Raw genomic sequence first — 20,884 nt, forward strand, 5'->3', positions numbered from 1 at the left:
AGCGAGGAGCCTGGGGCTGGGCCGGGCTGGGCTGGGGGGCAGCCACACAGACCTGACACAGCCCAAACTCCCTGGGTTCCCAGCCCAGACACTGCGGGTTCCCAGCCCAGACACTGCGGGTACCCAGCCCAAACTCCCTGGGTACCCAGCCCAGACACTGCGGGTACCCAGCCCAGACACTGCGGGTACCCAGCCTTGGCCGCAGCACCAGCGCACAGCTCAGGAAGGGAGCTCGGGGGCTTAGGGAGGATTAGCAGAGAAGGGAAGATGGAGCAGCAGAGGCCGGGAGTGCCGAGGGCTGGCAGCGGCTGAGGCTCGTCAGGCAGCACATGCCTGTGCCCGGGGCTGTCAGCGCCCGGCCGGGCAGCTCCAGCCACCCTCTCCTCTCTGCTGGCCTTTAAAAGGCATCCGAGCCCTGCCGGTATCAGGCAGCGGCGATAGCGCTGTCACGGCGGCGATAAACAGGTTTCCAGATGTCCCCCTTGTCCTTGCCATCTGGAATGGGTGTCCCGGTGTCCCGCGGCCCTTCCCGGCAGGCTGAACGCTGATGCCGAGGATGCAGAGCCCCCACGGGGCAGGCGGGATGTCTCCCTCCGTGCAGGGGGATCGCAGCTCCCGAAAAGCTCCAGCCAAAACAGGGCAGGAGAGCAGCTGGAGGGACCCGAGCCGGGGGCTCAGACCCACGGAGAGCCAGGGTGGGGCTGCAGAGGGTGGCCAGGGTGCGGGGAGCTGGCAGCGGCGGCGCTCGGCCGGGTTTTCCAGGGAAAGAAAGGGTGTTCCAAGGAACGGGATGTGCTCAGACCCAGGCTTCAGTGGCAAAGTTCAGCTCAGGGCAGTCGGACATTAAGCGCTCCCAGTCCCACGGGGCCCTGGACAGGCTGTGGCCCCAGGTCGGGCTGGCCATGGCTCAGTGCGGCTCCGAGGGCACAGCGGCTGCCCAGCTTTCGTGTGCCCCACACGCACACTCAGGACACTGTCAGGGAGCCCCTGGGGCAGGGAAGGGGCTGGACACATAATCCAGCAGCTCACGAGCGCTGCCATGTCCCCAGGGCGCCGTGTTCTCCTCCAGCACCAGCCACCCGCTGGGACGCGTTCGGCCCCGGTTCCCTCGGACATCACGGGCACGCAGGGAAAGCCAGCTCGGCTCCTCATCCACACGCTCCACACGTTCACCTCCCTCCTGTCCTGCCTGGGGCAGCCAAAGCACAGGCAGGGGGAACAAACTCGCTCCTGCTCAGATGGAAAATCTCTGAACGAGCACAACTTGGCTGAAACCCTCCGGCCAGAACCTGTAAATCTGCTCCCCGTGACGCTGCCAGCATCCCACGGAGCACTGGATCCAGGTGGAGAGTCCCCTTGCAGGAGGGAAGGGAGGAAGCTGTCTGCAGAAAGATGCTGAATTTATGTTATTCATTCTCATTCCAGGAATGTGGTGAATGAACTTGCAAAGCCCAGGGCAGGAATCAAGTGTGCTTCAACCCTGCCCTGCCCTTTCTTTCCAGGCTGAAGAAGAGGTGGAGACAAGCCCCAGCCCCACAGCCCATCTGAATTTACTGTGTGTCTTTTCTTGAGGCAGCCTTCCTCCTCCTGCCTGGTGATCATCAGAGACCGAGTCTTCCACCAGGTTTTAGAGCTGCTCAAGCAGATCCAAACCGTTCTGTCAGTCCCCAGGAAGGGAAGGGAGGGCAGGAGGGACAGGGGGACGTGGGTCACCCCAGCCTCCTGCCTTGGGAAGGGCCATAAACACCACCCCCACTCAAGGCATGTTCATATTCCGAAGATGGGGCTCACGGCAGATCCCATCACTGCTGGCTCTTGCAGGCTCACCTTGAAAGGCACTGCCTACATTTACAGGAAGAGCCCCAAACAAACCCTCTCTCACCAGCTAGAGAGGGCTCTCAAGCCTCGACTTGCCTTTCTGCAGTGATCTCTCTCCCTTTAATGCTGCTGCCAAAGCTTATTTGGGTTCATGGTGTTTTTAAGTCTGTGCCCTCTTGATGGATTAAGGAAAATAGAAAAGATTCATGGTCCAGTTTCTGTAAATGAGTCAAATTCCTTCCTTCTCCTCACAGTCAAAATCTGCCAGATTTTATTTGTGCTCTTCCCAGAAATCCCCCAGGCTGGCACTCCTCCCAGGGTCCCTGTGGACAGGTGAGTGCCCCCTCCTCCCGTGGCAGTGGGCAGCAGCTCCTCCACGGCGCAATCCTACCATCCCAAAGAGCCTCTCCAGCTTCCCAAGGTCTGGCTTGTGTAACGCTTGCACAGAGCCAGAGCCCGCAGCAGAGCTGGCACCGGCTCCAAATTTCCATTTCAAAAGAAAATTTCAGCGTGTATTTTGCTTTACAACTCTCCAATAGTGTCCCGGTTCCAGCCCTCCTCCCACAGCAGGAATGCCAGGTTCAGAATTGTTAGTTTTGGTCATACTTTGCTTTTTTTTCACATTGTTTCATCAGTGCTGTTACAATCAGGGCGCTGCCTTCATGTTACAGCTGCAAAAGCAGAGATCACAGGGAGGTGCTACTGACAAGCTGGTAAAATGCAATGTAAAAAAAAAAAAAGCCCCCAAAATACCAAAGTTAACTTTAAAAAAAAAAATTAAATTAAATCTGTAACAAAAGCATTTTGGCATGAAGTATTGTAGGAATGTTTGGATTTCTGTTTTGTTTTTTAAATACTTTCCTGGGCAGCTTCCTGCTTCTTTTTAAGCCTGTGAAATTGCAAGCACGGCACTGGAGGTCAGCAAGCTCCATCCACGTGAGCACGGAGCAGAGCCCTCTCCAGGGATCACAGCTGAGCCTGTGACAGAGCTGCTCCCACGTCTGCACAGAGGAAAGTGAAGGATTGGGATGCCAGGGACACGCAGTGAGGGAAAATACCCAAATGCCTGTGGCAAAACTTGCTACATCCCAACAGACCTGGCCTGCTTCGGGTGGGCAAGCACTTCCAGCTCCAGGCTCTCCTCCCCTCTCCAATCTCAGGGGCTCTTCAGGAGGTGGGAATCAAGGGGAGGAAGGGACCTGGGAAATGGAACATTGCTCTATTTTGACCAGGCTCTGGAGCAGGAGGGTGAATAACCCAAGGCAATTCCTGCAGCAGCAGCAGCAGCACAGGAATGTGGATAGAGGAGAGGTCAGCACAGGAGAGGCTTAGTGACAGCAGCAGCTTAAGAGAGTGACCCCTTGGGCTTGGATGGGTCATGCCTGGACCTACCACTCCCTGCACTTCCCAAGAGCCAGCATTTTCCTTCGGTTGCCAAAGGGATCTTCCAGCCCCTCCTCCCAAGCCGGTCCAAACATAAGCCAGTGAAACACACGGCAGTGGAGTCTGCTACCGCTCGCCAAAAACCAGCATCCCTACTGAAGGACACGCAAGGGTCCTTCAGAGTCAGGGCAGCACAGGACGTGCTCTCTCTCCCTGCCTGGACTCGTTCCCAGAGCAATCTCTGGAGCCGCTCCAAGAAAGCTTTTAAGTTGCTGGAAACCGCAGGGCTGGCACCCCCAAGTGGTTCCTGCGCTCTTGGTGCAGCCGGAGCTCACCCCGGGCTCAACGAGAGAGATCACCTTCCCCATCCCCATCATCCCCATATCCCCAGCATCCCCATATCCCCATCCCCATATCCCCATATCCCCATATCCCCATCCCCATATCCCCATCCCCATATCCCCAGCATCCCCATATCCCCATCCCCATATCCCCAGCATCCCCATATCCCCATCCCCATATCCCCAGCATCCCCATATCCCCAGCATCCCCATCCCCATATCCCTAGCATCCCCATATCCCTAGCATCCCCATATCCCCAGCATCCCCATATCCCCAGCATCCCCATCCCCATCATCAGCACCCTGGGCTGCCCGAGCTCCCAGGCACATCCAACCCACACACGGAGTTTTCCCAAGTGATGTGCTCAGATTTCCTTTTGCTGCAGGAAGGAATCCACGAGTGCTTGCCCTCACAGAGACACAAGTGTTACAACACCCTCGTGCAGCCCGTGTTTCTCACGTACAGAGGGTTAATCCTGAGGATTGATGGTGACAAAACTGCCAATGGTCACTGGTGCTGCTGGCAGCCTCAGGGTTTTGTGCCCGTCCTGAGCAGCACATCCTTCAGGAATGGCTGTCCCCACTTTTAAGCTGTGGACAGGAGCCCCTGACCTGTAGCACAGGACACAGAGCGTGCACAGAGTAAACCTTGGCACTTGTGAGCAGCAAAGCAGAGCAAACAGGGGGTGCCCGTGCTGCGTCTCGGGGTTCAGAGCAGCGCAGAGCTCGGACCTGCCCACGGCTGTCCCTGTGCCCCACGCCAGGAGCAGCCCCAGAGCAGCAGGACCAGGAGCTGCTGTGCACAAAGGGCTCATTGAGAGGCCCAGCCCCGCATCTGCTGCCGCTTGGAGGAGGAGGGAGGGAGACGCCTCTGGAGCGCTGGGAATGTTTAAAGCGCACGGGAGAGGACCCGAGCAGAAGACGGCCCCGGGATGGGCTGCGCGCCCCAGGCACGCGGAACCCCAGCGAGGACGGCTGTTCCACAAGAGACAAAAAGCAGATGTTTCACAAAAGCTCACTTTCCAGGTTTATTAAGTAAAGTTAACTGAATTGTTTTCATTTTGTGGGGATTCCTTTCCGTCTAACCCGGCGGGTTAGCAGAGTTGCACAGAATCACGGTTGGACTGTGATAACCCAAATACAACTTTGGCTCATCTCACCGCTGACACATATGGAATGACTTGGGGGTTATTACATGCTGTGTCTGCTTGAGGCAGGTACATGTACAGATCAGCACAAGTTGCAAATGATAGTTTACATCCTTTCAAAACTGAGCAGGGCATCCGGCAAATGCGCTGCCATGAGAAGACATATGAAAAAGAAATGATACAGACTTGCAAATACGTAAGAAGTTCAAGAGATGCAAGAAACCTCAAACACAAGAAATGTCAAGGGGGGAAAAAAACACTTAAATTCAGACACAATGTGTTCAAATGAAAACCCAGCTGTAATTTAAAGTCCCTTCAAAATGGGAAACGTACAGTAACGCAATTAAAGAGAAACCAGGTCTCATCCTGGGAAACGCTGTGTCCAAAAGCACTGATGCACAAACAGGTTCAGAGTTCTAAGCAAAATGTCCCTGGGCATTGGTGTACTTGACTCTTGGAGCCAGAGCAAAGCAATTCATTACACTTGCTGGGCCTAACTGCTGGCTCTTGGTGGCCTAACAGCACGTAGGGTCCCAGATGTCACAGAGAAGGCAGCACGCAAAACTGCTGGTTACTGGGAGAAACGCCACGGGCCGCCTCTCCCAGAGAGCAACTAGAGTAAGGACACCTAATTCTGGCAGCCTGGCTCCACTGCACACAACGTTAGTGTAATGTTCTGCAAGGTTCTTCAGTTCTTAGCTCACTCCTTTCTCAGCCTGAGTTGGTCTGTCTTGTGCATAAGCACAACTGGCTGTGCAAAATGATCCAAAAAACAGAAGGGACAGGACCAAAGAAAACTGGCTGAACCTGGGGCTGGCTTTCAGCTCCTATTTTCAAATAGCAGTTAAAGATCGGAAATTTATCTACAAAAGAAATAATATAAATGAAATAAAAAAATGGCACCGTCCACAAAATTAAAAAAAAAAAAAAGGGAGAGAGAGAAAAGAAAAATCTTACAACACAGCCTCGTAAAAAATGGCTTTGCAACGAGAGCTCAGTCACAAAATGAAGGGTTCTAGCTCTTCATACATCAGAAGAGGAAACAGCTAAAAAGTACTAGTCCACATTCTCTTAATAAGTTAAACTTACTTTCCCTCCCCCTTCTACAAAAGGGGTAGAAGCAAAAGGGAAAAAAGGCTACTAAAAATTAAAAAAAAAAAAAAAAAAGAAAAAAATAAGAAAAAATAAGAAAAAAAGATAGGAGAGCAGGAGAGAGTGCGAAAGAGAGAGAAAGAGAGAGAGAGCAGTCTGTGGTCAGAGGCTCAGAGCAGGGCTGAGTTCCTTTTAAGGGTTTAAAAGATGCAAAACAGTTCCTCAAAAGTTCCCTCTCTTCAACAGTTAGCTCAACGCTGTAGCCATGGAAACTCAAGTAGGTACTGGAGGAGAGGCTGCCGTTAATCCTCGATGATGATGGGCTCATCGTTCATGGGCTGGCGGAGCTGCACCGCCTGCATGGGCCGCAGGATAATCGGCTTGTAAGGGCGTCTGGCGGCTCGCTTGGCTTCCGAGGAGGAAAGCAGCTTGCGGATTTTCCTGCAGACAGCAAGGAAGAAAGGCACGGATTACAGAGGCACCGCGGGCTCCAGGGAAAGCCGGCTGAGCACGGCTCCTTCTGCCCCGGGAAACTCGCGTTTTCTGCTTTATAAACCCCCCAACGGAGAGGAAATTGCATTCTCTGCTCCACAATCCTTCCCCCGCAGAGCAGAAGGCATTCTGGCCCAGCCTCGTAGGACCAGCTGTGAAGAGAACACGTGAAATAGGACAGGGTTTCCACAGCAGGGATTTATTCTGATCAGATGGATGTGCTGCAGGTAGCTCTGGGCAAGTTTACAAAGCCAACGCTGACAGGGTGTTTCCCCTTCTCCCACACTGCGTGTGCCCAGCCCAGAGATGGGCAATGTTCACATCTTGTATTTGGTTAAGGATTTCCCTCTGTGTGCAAGATTGGCAGCAAGTCCTATCAGATGCAGGAAGCTGTTTTCCATATGGAGAGAAAGTAAAACAGAGAGAAAAAGACACACCAAAGTTTTAAAATTACCAAAGTAAGTTAGACAGAGACAAATACTTAATGATTGCTTGTTTCTATTTGTTAATACCAGGCTCAGAGATAAAGGAAGAAAACCCAAAAATGCAGCAACAATGAAAATTGTACTGTGTTAATTAAAATAAGGAATTCTTTTACAGGGGATGTTGTGGTGGTCAAAGGCATAGAGAGATTAGAAAGGAAAGTAATAAATATTCACAAGAGTGGTCCACCAGGACCACTATGAGTCTTCAGCTCAGGATCTGGGGCAACAAGAAAGGTTTGATGGATCAGCACTGCCTTTCCCCACAGGCTCCTGACAGAACGAGGCTTTGGCTGGCCATGAGGGACAGGAGAGGAAGGGCTCTGCAGCCACATTCCAGCCACCTAGCTCCCAGCTTCATTTAGGGAACACTGCTGGGGTTAAAACCCCCTTTTGTTGGTTGGTTTGGTTTACTTGTCAATGGAAAAGGGACCTTCTCACTGAGCTGATGCCTATCACTGTGCTATGACTTCTGCCTTTAAGATGTGCTGGTTGCTGAAGAAAGTGGTTAAAATACCTTCCCTCTCCTCAAGAACTTACCCTTAGCACCACCAGAACTGACAAACCACCAAATTCAGCTGAAGATTTTGAACCACTTCTTGTCGGACTTGGTCATCTCTGCATTTAGTTTTTTTTGACCAGGACAAGCTGCACTTACACAGACACATTTTCTGTTTGCCCCCATTTCTCCAGCACCTTCTAAAACCGAAAGGCCACGGGGCGAGGAGAGGTGAGAACAAGGTGGCAAAGTGGTGGTGGGGGGAGAGAAAAAATAAAATCTTGATATAATGACTTTTCCAAGGTGTTTGACTGCAGCTGATCCACTTTTAGGCAGCAGAGCTCCCTGCAGCACACGCAGGGCCATCAGAAACACGTCCTCCAGCATTCTAGATTCTGGTCAGGTCACCCGCTGCCTCTGCTTGCATGAGTTGTAAATGCCAAGTTCCTTACTGGGAGCCTTCAATTCAAAAACTCCTTCCTTTCATTAGACCAGCTTTTCAAACTGCTCCCTCAGAGCTGTACAGTTTTCCTGCACTGTTCTCAACAGAGCTACACGAAAAGGGGAGAGGGGGAGCGTGTAAAACTTGAGGGAAACCTGCTTGCTGTGACTGAAAACACAGCCTGACCCTCAGCTGGATACGCAGATATTGCAGCTAGATCCATTGCTACGGAGCCAACACAAAGCTCAAATTGTTTCAGAGCTCACAAACAAGTCTTACGTTCCTGACACTGGAATGCAGCAGATGGTTCAGGGAAAAGTTAGAGGTGAAATGCCCGACAGAAAACCGGTGCTGCTGACAATGCTCCATCACTCAGGCTTCCCTGCTCTTCACAGCCTGCCAAGAATCTCCTTTCACCACTCATCACTCAGCTAAGCAGCATGGCTGGCAGACAAAGAAGCCTGGGTGGGTTTTTTTTTTCTTTTCTTTCTCTCTCTATTTTTAAATGGAAGTGATAAGATCTTACTGAGCTGATGTCTATCACCAAACCATGATTTTCATCAGAGCTGTGCTGGTTGCTGTGGGACTGATCCTTCCTGCCTCAGTCGGTGGTTCTGTATGAGCAGGAGATTCTGTGCCTACAGCAAATTCTTGTCACAACCAACACCACGCTGGATGAATTGTTGCAGTTCTGTCCAGGTCCAAGGGCAGGACTTGTACTGAACCATGCACCTGCTGTATTTCATGTGCCTGGGATGATGACATCTTCAGATGTCCAGAAGAGCTCCCTAGATGCAGGATTATGAAAGCCTGGAGCACCTAAGGAGTGCATTAGAGGCTGTATAACCTGGGTCCACAATGGCACAGCAATCTGAGAGCTGCAGCAGGATCCCAGTACCTCTTTACCAGAGCGACAGCAGGAATAAGAAAACTGCTTCCCCTGAAAATTAAATCCTTCTCTCACTTTATTTTCAATTACATATGGAATTCCATGGCGTTCTTCCACAGCATCTGGGAGGCACAGAAAGGAGAAGAGAAAGCAAAGATATGAGCTGGTGTGAAATGCACAGTTGCATTAAAGGTGGCCACGGGAACAAGTCTGGGAAACTCATTTCATGTTTCTTCTGAGTTCTAACAAGGCGCTTCCTGCACTGAAAACTGATTATCCAACAGATCAGTGGTTAATAACTTGAATGTTTCTAGTATCACCTATTCTACAATGCCCATCTTTGATACCAGGCCCACAGAATAGTTCCCTGGCACTTGAAATGCTTTGCAGGTTAAGGAGAAGTTTGGAGATGCCAGGACTCTTGACTATGACCTTTGTGCTGAACAAATGAAGACTCAGAGCAGCGCCAAATTTAGTGGTACCAGAAGAGACAAAGCACTGAAACTCTCAATCTCCTCAGTCACTCGAAGGGTTCAGACATCCAGTAATTCCCAGGTCAATCTCTGCAGTGCAGGGGAAGGTAAATGCTTCTGTTCTGCCGGGGCTCTGATAGTGCAAGTGTTGATAACTCCAGGCTTCTGACCAAGACAGAAGCCAGACAGCACCTCTGTGACAGGAACAGAGCTTTGCTCTGACCTTCCTCAAGGTTACCCAGGAGGGAGACATCGAGTTCTCGGGAGGAAACCACACAAGCCAATTTCTCTACCTTCTCACCACACCCAGGAGCAACACTCCCGTCCTAGGAATACCAATACTGGGAACTTGGCCTTAGGGATCGGGTCACATAGCTCCTACCACTCTGTCAGCAGTCTGTAAACAGCTTGAAGTGAAACTCACACAAGGAAAGCTTCTTCTACTATTTTTATCCTGTGGGCAGACCAACAAGAAGGACTAGGACTAGCAGCAGCAGTACCACCACAGGAGGAGGATGGACAGTGTGGGGCTGAATCTCACTGCTGCTGGTGGCAAATATAAACCACTGAAAAATGAGTCAACTCAGCCCATGGAAACCCTCTGGCACTCGCAGGTTTCAGGACCCAGACACACGTGGAGATGTCCTGAGGGGTAATACAAGAGGACATGCAGGGCTCTGTGGATAGGAGGCTCTGCTCCTCAGTGTCACCTGTGAGCCAGGACAGCCCGACCCTGCCCCACTGCGATGGGACCTCCCATCGAGGGCAGTGATGGGTCTGAACCAGGTCAATTCCCACCTCAGTCTTCCTTCCCTTTGTGCCCATCCTCTACAGCAGCTGCTCTGGAAGAAGAATCTGCTTCCTCTGGAATGTAAGCGCACGATTATTTCCCACCCTTTACCCACCTCAGCACCGGCTGTGGTCTCTGCATTCAGTTTGTAGCATCAGCCCTGCTGATGAGATCCCTCTCCAGCCACACTGCCAGCTCCACAAACCAAAACACGTCCCCTTAAATCCTCTGAAAGACCACGTTTCCTACCTGGTTTCTTCAGTGGCCATGTAAAAAACATCATCTGGTGCATCAATCCAGTTCATCCTCCTCCTTTTCACTGGAGGCATGGATCCACCACGAATTAATCGGACTTTTGTTGGGTATGATTTCCCATTGAGCAGCAAGTTTCGGCTTGGTCCCTAACGTGATACATAAAACAGCACAGTTATGGACTGCAACCAACCTGCAGCAACATGTGCTAAGCGCTCAAAGGAAAAGAGAATTAAAGCTTCTGTATGGCTTGCTGAGAGTTTAAGGTCAATACCTCCCCCTGTGGCCCAGGACTGAACACAGAATTCACACATAAGCAATTGTTCACAAGCAGTACGAGTCAGGCAATGCCTCCAAAATGCAATAGGACAGCAATACTTCAGCGACAGGACAAATAATAAATGGAAGGCATTACCAATCATTTGTGGCTTGTGTCTGAAAGATGACATCAAGTTCCAAAGACTGAGCATCAGACTTAGATTTCAGCTACTACCATGAATCTAGAGCAACTCTACTGATTTCAGGGAAGGAAATCTAGCTACAGAGCAAATCAAATACAAAAATCAGAATTTACAGTTATTCTGGAGTACCAAACTTACCCGGATCCTTTTTGTTCTAGGGAGGTTAATATTTAATGAGGATAGTATAGAATTAAATATCTCGTTGAAAACAAATCTAATACTACAAAGCTTAGCAGCTTTCATGATAAAACCCTTTTAGTACTGAACACCACAGATTTCCCATAACACATTTGCTTTGTGAATCAACACAGGCATCGCTTTCCAGACTCACAGTAAACCCCCTTACACTCAGCTGGAAAAACATGAGCTGTTATTAAGAGAGGTGCAGATGAAAGGGAGCAAAGGGTTAAGCTTCTCAAATGCAGCTGTCCTTGATCACTGAAGTCCAGTTCTGCTGCCCCTCTTCCTGCTGATCAGCACATTGAGAAATCCCACTGAAATCAGTAACACTGAACAGCTGGGAAAGATGCAAAATGAAGGCCCAGAAAATTTGATATGCATAAATTAAAGCTGGTCAGAAAACACCCTGGTATAAATTCAGTTCTGGTATTTCACAGGCCATCGGTCCAAGGTCAGACCATCTCCCCAGAGGCACCAAGGCTTCCCCCCTCTGCCCATGGAATGGGAAACTGAGTGTTTGTGTGAGAGATGTCTGCCCTGGAGATGCACCTCGAAAGGAATGGTGGGGACATGGGGTCTTCAAATCCTTAAGTGTCAGGTCATTGCAATAAACTCAACTGAATTTTAACACCTTGACTTTGAAAGGGAAGAATCCAGTCTAAAAACCAAGGGAAAAAACTCAACAAAACCCTGTGTCTATCTCATTTTGTATCTGAGCAGAAAACAAAAAATGATAATGACTTATTTTTTGACCAGCCTTAATCAACTGCTCTAGCAAGATCTGCTTCCTGAAGAACATCAGGGCTTTAAAGCTAAACAAACAAACCCCCACCTTTTAAAACCCTAAGGCTCTTTAAAACTGTTGCATACAAATGCAATAACAATTGAATTTCTTAGTTGCCCAGCTCCAAGTTATACAAAACAGCTTCAGCACCACAGCAGACCACTGAAATACTTCAACAATTGTTTTTAGATTTGACATTTGTTAAGCAAAAGGTTTCAAATAAAGGCTTTTCTGATGGCTTTTTTTTTTTTTTTCTTTTTTACCCCCTCCAGGTTTCTCCAAGAAAATCCCTTCATTAAGGTTGCAAAGCATATTTTCTCCACATATGCAAGACAGACAGGAGAACTCCAGAAAAAGCTCTTGGAAATACCTAGAAAGGGCACCCCTGTGCTTCCAGGTTGCCTTTTCTCTGCCTACATGGTGAAACCTATTTCAAATGATACATCCTGAAATGAGAACCTTTAATTTTTCATTCAAGCTTGATCAGGCAACCAGAAACTCAGGCAAGTTCTGGGAGTTTCACCCTAAAACAGCTAAAAAAGTATTAATTCATCAGAGATTTCTCCCCCTGCTCCGAGCTGGTTTATTCAGCAGACACAAACAAGCAGCCAGTCTTCCCAGTGACACGGAATGAAGCTGAATTCAGGGAGGAACACAATTTACCACTCTGGCTCCGGGAACAAAGCAAAGGAATGCTGTGTTATTCCAAGCAGCCTGGCACTCCCCAGCTCTGTGATCACACCTGCTGCTGCCTGCCCTGGCTCACAGGACCCTGCTGGCACTGCTGCACTGTGGCACTTCAGCTAACCAGGCAAGCTCCACTTGATCAACAGCAGATCATTGCTGGGGGAAAAAGATGTATGCTTCAAGTTGCTTCCCATAAACCAAGGGGGATAAGGGATGCACAGCCTTTGAACTGGTCCCTTCACAATTTATGAGAAAACATTCTGCCAGAGACACATCAATCAGACTGGCTATTTGCTTCTGTCCTTTGATTAAACTCAGCACAATAGATAAAAGGCTACAAATAATTTTTACTCAAAAAAGAACAAAACAAAAAGAACGTAAAATACAAGCATTCTCAGCAGGTTACTTGCACACCAACTTGCTAAAAAAATAATGAAAAAGAAACTGTTTTCCAAACAAACCCTTCCATCATTTAAACCTTTCTCCTTCAGGGAAACACATTCCACCTAGAAACACATCCCAGAACTTTGCTGTAAGCAGCCACTCAGTTTCTGCATGAGGAGAAACAAAATCCTCCATTCAAAACAAGATCTCATTTATGGACATAGACAGATTTGAGGTTTAAATTGTATTTAACCACCAAGATGATTCAGATGCCCCAAAATATTTTTTTTTTCTCCTTTTCCCTTTTTTTGGGAAGTATGACCAGCTGCAAACAGCAAAGGTGGAAGTGAAGCACTACGGTTTAATGGGGTGTTCTATCTAGCGTGGGTTAATAATTCTTCTTTTCCCTGTTTTGGTTAAATGAACATTCTCTTACCATTTGTCTGGTTTGTCCGTGGTTAGGCAGACCTAACAAACAGGAAAGAGAATAGAGCTGGTAAGACCATTGCTTTTCCAAGACAGAAAAAAGTACAAAATCAAAACACACGCAGCTATGATTACAACTGTGTTGTTTTGCTAAGCCTGGAACTGAACTGACTTCTGCCCTCCTAGAAACGTGACTGAGGAAAGCTTCCTTGACAACCTGGTTTGAAGAGCAGAGGCCCCAGGTCACAAACACATTCCATTCCCAGTCTCTTCTCCGTTTACTCAAACCTTGCTTCACACTACCACTAGAAGCACAGCTCCTCTTTCAGAGCCCAGGTTCCAATCTGACGTTCTCTTTTGGTCTGAGGAATTTACTGATGTCAAAAGAAGGAGAAAGTGGAAGGCGTTATTCACTGTCAAGACAGCAACAAACAGAATCTTTCTTATCCTCCTCAGGTCCTCTGGGAGCTCCTCAGCTCAGAGGTCAGCTACAAGCCGTTAGCAAACAGAGTGTATCTGCTGAACCTGCCACAAGTGCCCACCTCCTGGGGCACAGGGCACAGCCAGGGCAGCCATGGGAGCCCCGGGCAGCCTCACCCAGCAGCAGGGCTCGCTGTGCCCAGGGGCTCTGCTGGGCTCCCAGGGACCCCCAACACTGCCCTCAACTGCTCTGTGCACACACAGAGCCCTGCAGGGCTCCCAGGGACCCCCAACACTGCCCTCAACTGCTCTGTGCACACACAGAGCCCTGCAGGGCTCCCAGAGCTCCTGTGCTGCTCCAAGGCAGCCCAGCCTGCCACAGAACGACCCAATAAAGCTGTTTGTCAGCACAGTTTGGTTTTCCTAGATGGACATTCCCAGGAAACAGCACTTCATCAGCATCTGTGCACCAAAACACCTTCCTCAGCCCCTTCTGGCTGAGAAGCAAAATCAAATCCTGTCAGTGCATCAAATCCAACAGGCACTACAGGATGCTATGGCTGTCTGCAAAAGGTCTCAGTATGAATTCTGCTTTCACATTCATAGGATCTTTGAACCTTCCCATTGCCAGTGAGTTAGCTGGGATGAAAAGCTTTTTAGAGAATCCAGCAAGAATGAACTTTCACAGCTCATGGTCTGTATTCCAGCAGGCTCCTGGAGGCTCTCACTGGTAAAACCAAACACGCTGCTCTTGCATTGAGTGTGACAGGAAACACAGGGCACAGTGAAGTGTCAGGAGTGAGGAAGGCAGAGCAGGGGACATTTTCTGAGCACTGAGTATCACAATACACCACATTAGAGTCATCAGCTGATAGCAAGTGTATTTTCCACCCTGTGTGGATGTTATGCTGTTAGCTACTTCCAAGGGGAAAACACAAGGTTTCAGTTCTTGCCACATCTTTGTGCCTGGTATCCAGAGAGATGAAGAAACAGCTGCCAAGAAGATTTGCATCAAGTCTGTAGGACAGATGTGCCAGGCACCGAGTAAGGCCAGTAACAACCTTTGGATGTTGACAAAGGCGGTGCAGGCGCCAGAAAATCATTTGTTTTCCCATGGGAGCAGCCATGGCATCCAAAACACAGCTGTGAGCAGCTCTTTGGGATGGATGGACAAAGGGCTCCAGGATGCTGGGAAACAGCACAGCCAGCAGGATGCAACCAGAATCTGCCAGCTTCAGAGCTAAGCTCCAGCACTTGTTACTGTCTTCCCCCTTCCATAACTGAAAGATTATGTTTTCTCCATTCACAGAAACTCTCAGAGATGTAAATCAAGTCCCTGGAATGAAGCCACAGATTTTCTTTCAACCACACTCCAGATCAGTTCTTTTTTTGTAGTAAGAACACCCCTGATGCCAGAAAAGACTGTCCTGATACGTGTCTGCTGCTGCAATGACTATTGCTGGATGTACAGACAGTAAACAGTGCTATTTCCAAGCACCAGAACTAAACCAGAATATTCCATGGTGAGAAGCTGAGGGATGCAAACTGAGCAAAGGCTGAGCAGAACTGCTGCTTGCTCTGAGCCCCAAAGCTTCAGAGCTCTCAGGCAGCACAGAAAGCAGTGCTAACAACAGGGACACACCTCCCTCCCAAACAGCCACTCCTAGGATAAAGCTGCCCGTGACAGCTTCTTCCTCCAGTAAAACAGGACACAAAACAAAACTACAGCTTCAATGCAACTTCTACCCTGGCTTTCACAGCAATAAGGTTATCAATTAGCATATTCATATTGGTGAATTAATCCATGAATTTTCACTTTAGTCACACTTCAATAAAAGGCACTAAAATGACCTGATTCAGTTTGCAATTAAAAATCACACTAAGAGGACATGCATTCAAAGCACTGCTGTTAAATGAGCAACTTCTGTGCACAATTGTCACCAAAGAGAGGCAGAGACAGCACATCTGTAACCCATCCTGGAACAGCTGGCAAGTCAACAGGATGCATCTGGACTGGAAACAATGGATTCTCACCCAAAAATTTTTGGTGGCTTCTGTGTGAGAGAGAGGAAGCCTGTGAGACAGGCATGTCTAAAAACTCAACCAGTCCTGTGTCTGTGGGCACAGACAGAACTCACCATGCCAGACTCACACCTGCCCCACGTGCCTGCTCCACTTTCACACATGAAGGTTTGAGAGATGTCTCCCCATGCATCCACAAACAGGTTAAAAATAAAACAGCGTAAGAATTTAAATCAGGAGCAAAAGACAACAGTTCTGGTGGCTCCTCTCCAGAAAAAAAACCCAAAGAAGTCTGTATTTTATGGAGGAATGTCTAGAGATGACACAGGGTAGAAAATGTGATTATTCCTTTTGATCATATCTAAGGTCCAACTGCTTGAATTTACACAGCTCCACATCAGCATCAACACTGACCTCCTCCAATGACACAAAAATACACAAACAACACAAGGAAGTGTTTCCAGGATTGACCAAACCTTTAAACCACAAAGTGTAAAGGTAGACAGTGACAAATCTAAGCAGGTCTTCCACTCTTCTGCAGCCAAGGAAATTGAAATATACTCTGAAAACTCCAGATTAAATGTTAGGGTGTTTTTTCCATAGCACTGAAAAGAACCCAAAGCTGAAAATCTCTTGCCAGCCAATTCTTCCTGCCAGTCTCCTCTATACACTGAAATAAAGAGGAAGGCCCAGAGGATAAAATGAAGACAAAGTCAATTGAAGGTACAGCTGCAGAGAATCATAAATTTCACCACAGATGATTCTACACCTTACTGAAATGGCAACAGAACAGCTGATCACTGCACAGAGATGAACTGGCACCCTCAGGGCACGTCTGCTCCCCACTGCTCAGTGCCAAGGACCTCAGAACTGCTCCTCAAGCTAAGCACAATCACTGAGATTTTGGTGAAAACCAGTCCAGCAGGTTATTGTGCCCTAATGATCCCTTCACTGCTGAAGTACCAAAGCTGCAGGTGAATATACTTTCTCCCAGAAAAATACAGGTGGGGAAGGACTACCACAAGCTGCAACACAAGTCTGTTAACTGCTGCTACTTGGCAGTTTTGTGTTATCTTTCAAGGATGGAGAAACCACCTCTCAGTCAAACAACCTGCTCCTTTTCCAACAATCTCATGTCATTTGGATTTCATGCTTCTGGATTTGTTAAAAAAAAACTGAATGAGAGAACTCAGTTTCCAGCTTGCAACTAAGATTTGTTTCCAGCTGCAACGACAGCACCGCCCCAAGAACATGCTGTGGGAGCAGGGGATAGCTGGCACCCAAAAATATAGAGGGAGAATCAAATTTCCCAGTGAGAATCAAACCAGCACATCTGGTCCCACTGGATGCCTGACTCCAGACATGCTCTCTGCTGCTCCATTCCCATCCCCTGCGGCTCAGCACCTCCATGGCACAATTCCAAAGCTACTCCCACTGCTCACACTCTGCCTGCTGTTTTGCCAACCCCCCACTACACAAAACTGCCATGTGGAGAAGGAGGAGAGCCTAATCCCTCAGCAGTGAGCTCCAGTGCAGGCTGGAGCACGGGGATATTCCCATGAAGTTACTACAGCAAGCTACAAGAAGCTGCTGAGGCACAGAGAACTTTCTGCTTGGTCAGAAAGCACCCAGTGCTTTTCCACAGCTGAACACAGACACTGCTGCTGTGTATTTACAGCCCATTTGACACAAGTCTGTACAGAGCTGACCCTGCTACTGAGGAGGAAGAGGAGCACAGCTTCCAGCCAGTTGAGTTACACAACTCAGAGCTGGTAAACTTGTGTTTACTCAAAGTTACTGACTCCAATCTTCCCGTACCCACCACACACAAAAAACTGGGTCCTTCATTGAGCAATTAGTCACAGATGGCATTTGGTTTTTACTTTGTTTGCCCACAAGAAGTATCATGCAGAACATGTAATGTAACATGTGCACTAAGACTCAGAAGCACATCCTCAACCACAACGAATGCAGAGAATTTCACGCACCCTCTCACAACCAGAGACTCCACTATTGCTTTCTAAAATCCATATACTCTTCATATGCATTTTCCTGTTCCAAAAGTAATCCTCCTGCTGGGACTCCATCCTCCCCAGCAGTAACAAAAACATCAACAGCATTTGTGAGCAAGCTGGGAAAAAATATAAAAACGCATGCATGAATGAGGTTTGATGAACAAGGATTTCACTTCCAAGTTACTGGTCCTCTCGAGGCAGTCTCAGTGTGTTGACATATACACACATACACTTTTTGCCAGCTTGCAAGAACCCTTTAGCACCCCTGCCTCTCTTGTAACCACCCAAGAGTGTTTTACCACTGTGAGTGTCCACCTTCTAACAACCAGAGGCCACAAACTTTCAGAAAGGTAAGCACAATGTGCAGAACAGAGCACAAATTGTGCCAAACGCCACCTAGGTGAACATTTTCTTAAAATTCTGTTGTGCATAAAAATAGTGTTAAAATTGCAATTTACTTACCTAAGTAAGTTCCTACCAAGATTGGCAAAGGAAAAGGAAAGAAAAGATTTAAGGTTAAAAAAGGGAAAGATTCATGTAGTTCAGAATACAGTAGCTCAGCCCCATGCAACAAATAGAGATAGACAGACTGGTTTGGCTGTAATGGAACACAGAAGTGATCACAGTTCTCTGTTGGACAGATAAAACCAAGACAACATTAAACACACAGTAACTCCAAATGAGAGATTTTGCAAAGAGCAGCTTTTATTTTGGATAAATAGTGGTCTGTACCCAGCTCCTTCCACCAAGCCCTGCACTTTAACCTCGCTGGATTTGGACAGCACTCCCTGAAATGCTTGGTCCAGCAGGTCACACTCACTTGATGTAACCCCAGCCCCTCCCAGATGATGTGTCTGCTCCTGCAAGGCTCTGCCCCCTGCTACAGGCACTTCAAGAACCCTGCTAATACTTTCTAACAGTGACAGCCAACTGCAGAGAGCCAGCAGCTCTCCTTGGATAAGCACACTGAGAAGGGAGAGTTTCTGTCTCGAGGTTGAGTCCATCCTTACTGTCCACTCCTATTCCAAAAAGGAATCATGCTGGATTCTGCCTGGCTGCAACACACCAAGTGGTTAAAAAAAGAGGAAAGGAGATCTCACTGCTTTAGGATTTGCTGATCCAAGCTATCAAAACTAGAAAGCACTGAATTATTCACCGTTCTTAGCATCAGGAGTATTATACATCATATATATACATATATATATATATATATTTGTGTGTGTGTGTATATATATGAATGATATGTGTCACACATGCCACTCAATTACAAATTCAGGCTTTGTACTATCCAGGACACTTGCAATTCTGCCCTTGCTCTGTTATACATTAATTTCCTCTCACATTAATTACACCTGCTCTCTACCATTGCCTTGGGATATGCACTCTCAATCAACATTTGCACCTTACTCCATGCCATCACTCCTAAATGAAATAGTTTTCACTAGCTGATCCACAGAGCATGAGGCCCATCTGCTGATTTTATTTTCAGATCTTTCTTCACAACACCAAAAGAACCTAATCACAGTATCAAGGCTAAACTGGAGGCAAGTGAAAATTATTTCACTTAGCATCTGAATACAAAATCCCACATGAAATTCTCAGAAATGATCAGTATTTTCAGCAAATAATCTTAAAGCGAGGAAGTTGCACAGGCACATGGCTCTTGGGGTCTCCAAAAAACAGCTCAAGCAACTTGACATTCTTGCCAGCTGTGCTGGAGCTGGCACTGAACATTTGCTCTCTTGTCTCTAGTCAGCATTACTGGGGTCTGGACTCCAACAGCTACAGCCAGGCCTTTTCCCCAGCACCCACCATTTATTAAAGGACCAACACTCCCTGCCATTTACAGCAATTCCTGGATGGGCAGATTTCCACTGGCTCAGTTCAGGAAAGACAGCTGGGGTCACTGGGGATAAAGGCAGAATTTTAATGCAACTTACGCATACAGGTAAGTCCACATTTTCTCCAAGTCTAAGTCAGCCAGGAAAAAACATATATATTATATATATATGTGTGTGTGTGTATATAAAATATTGAGGTAATTTTGGTCCCCAACATAGGTGATGTTAGAGAACTCCCCCATCTTTCCACCTTGATAGCTGTTTTTGTTCCAGAGCAGTGCTTCCACTGCCATGCTCATCTCTTGATAACTGAACTAAGGCCATGCCAGGCTGATGAATGCTTCCACTTCTGATTCATTCACGTTTCCCCCCAAAAAAATGTGAGAAACAATGAACCAGAACATGTTAAATTAGACTGACATTCCATTTGGGTTTAGAAATCCCCAGCAGCAGAAGCAAGGTATCCCAACAGTTAATTAACCTCGCTCAAAAAGCTGCAGCTTGTTTCCAGCCAGAGTTCCCTGCTGTACCTTCTGGCTACTGCAGCTCGTTATTCCACTCCCAGCTACACTAAAAGCCCTCTATTATTATACTTCTGCTGTTCCTGTCAGCAGAGACAAACATCTACAACTTCCACTTTGATAAAAGCATTTTCCATTATACACTGTGTTTTCCAGTCCCTTCACTGTTTTCATGGCTCTTCTATAAACCCTCTCCAATTTTCAGCATTGGATCTGCTGCCATGTTATCAATTCAAGTTTGTTGCTGGGAAAAGCCTTCCCTTTATTGCAGCAACTCATTCATGTTCTCCCTCTTTCTGCCAATTTTAGGAGTGCATGTGATGACCCTGAAAAACAAATTTGATTAGATGAAAGCCAGCATGGTGTAAAAGAGAGGGGAGAAAAATAAAAATCTAACAATGCTCCTTCCCTTCCCCCAGCAGGAATTTGCACAGAGAAGTATCACACAGATCCCACACTGCATGGCTGTATGGGATCAAGTAAACAGGTTCCTGCACACAAAACATCCTCTCTCTGCCTCTCTAGAGGAAGTTTCATGGCAAAGATTGTCTGCTGAGCTCCAGAACACCAATGAAAAAACAATAAACTACTAATTTTTTAACATCTCACTCTATCTGACAGCTTATGAGACTCCATGTACTTTTCATGTTCCAAAAATAGGATTCTGCAGCAATTTGTCCGTGCTAAGTTAATGCTGAAGGAGAGCTGGGAAGTGTACTGTATGCCTAATGATGCCTCCAACATGATTTAAAGAGGAGAAAAACAAAACAGATGAAAGATCTACAATCTTCTTGTAAAATAAAGTGGAGGCAGCGAGAACATGAGATTAAGACTACTTCCCTCTTCTTGGAATTCAGGCACTGGTCAAAACTCAAAATGCCTGGCCAGATAAATCATATTCAGAGCTTGAAATAGTTCAGGTCTCAAGGGTTAAGCAGAGTCAGAAAAAGAAAAGTTAAAATTACTTAGCTGGAGCTACAATAGCAAGAGAAAAAAAAAACAGCAAACAAATAAAGATAATTCCAAAGGAAAAATGTGAATT

At 47.5% G+C, this 20,884-nt stretch overlaps 1 protein-coding gene across 4 annotated transcripts in view; it reads right to left on the reverse strand.

The window, feature by feature from the left end:
* Positions 1-4,545: 4,545 nt before the first annotated feature.
* Positions 4,546-20,884, reverse strand: part of MTA1 (metastasis associated 1) — a 73,031-nt gene continuing 56,692 nt past the window's right edge. For 2 of the 4 annotated variants that reach the window (XM_088060161.1, XM_005528647.3), the window contains 3 exons: positions 13,034-13,065; positions 10,099-10,250; positions 4,546-6,223 (listed from right to left, as the gene is read on the reverse strand). In XM_088060161.1, coding sequence (XP_087916287.1) covers positions 6,085-6,223; positions 10,099-10,250; positions 13,034-13,065 — 323 coding nt within the window. In that variant the 3' untranslated portion in view covers positions 4,546-6,084. Of the gene's footprint in view, positions 6,224-10,098; positions 10,251-13,033; positions 13,066-17,942; positions 17,955-20,884 lie in introns of all 4 variants that reach the window. The other 2 variants (XM_014257601.2, XM_014257603.2) reach the window with 2 other exon arrangements.

Source organism: Pseudopodoces humilis, chromosome 10 (genome assembly GCF_049639895.1).
Source record: "Pseudopodoces humilis isolate 2021_Gansu_Grassland_sample_001 chromosome 10, ASM4963989v1, whole genome shotgun sequence".
NCBI classification, from domain to species: domain Eukaryota; kingdom Metazoa; phylum Chordata; class Aves; order Passeriformes; family Paridae; genus Pseudopodoces; species Pseudopodoces humilis.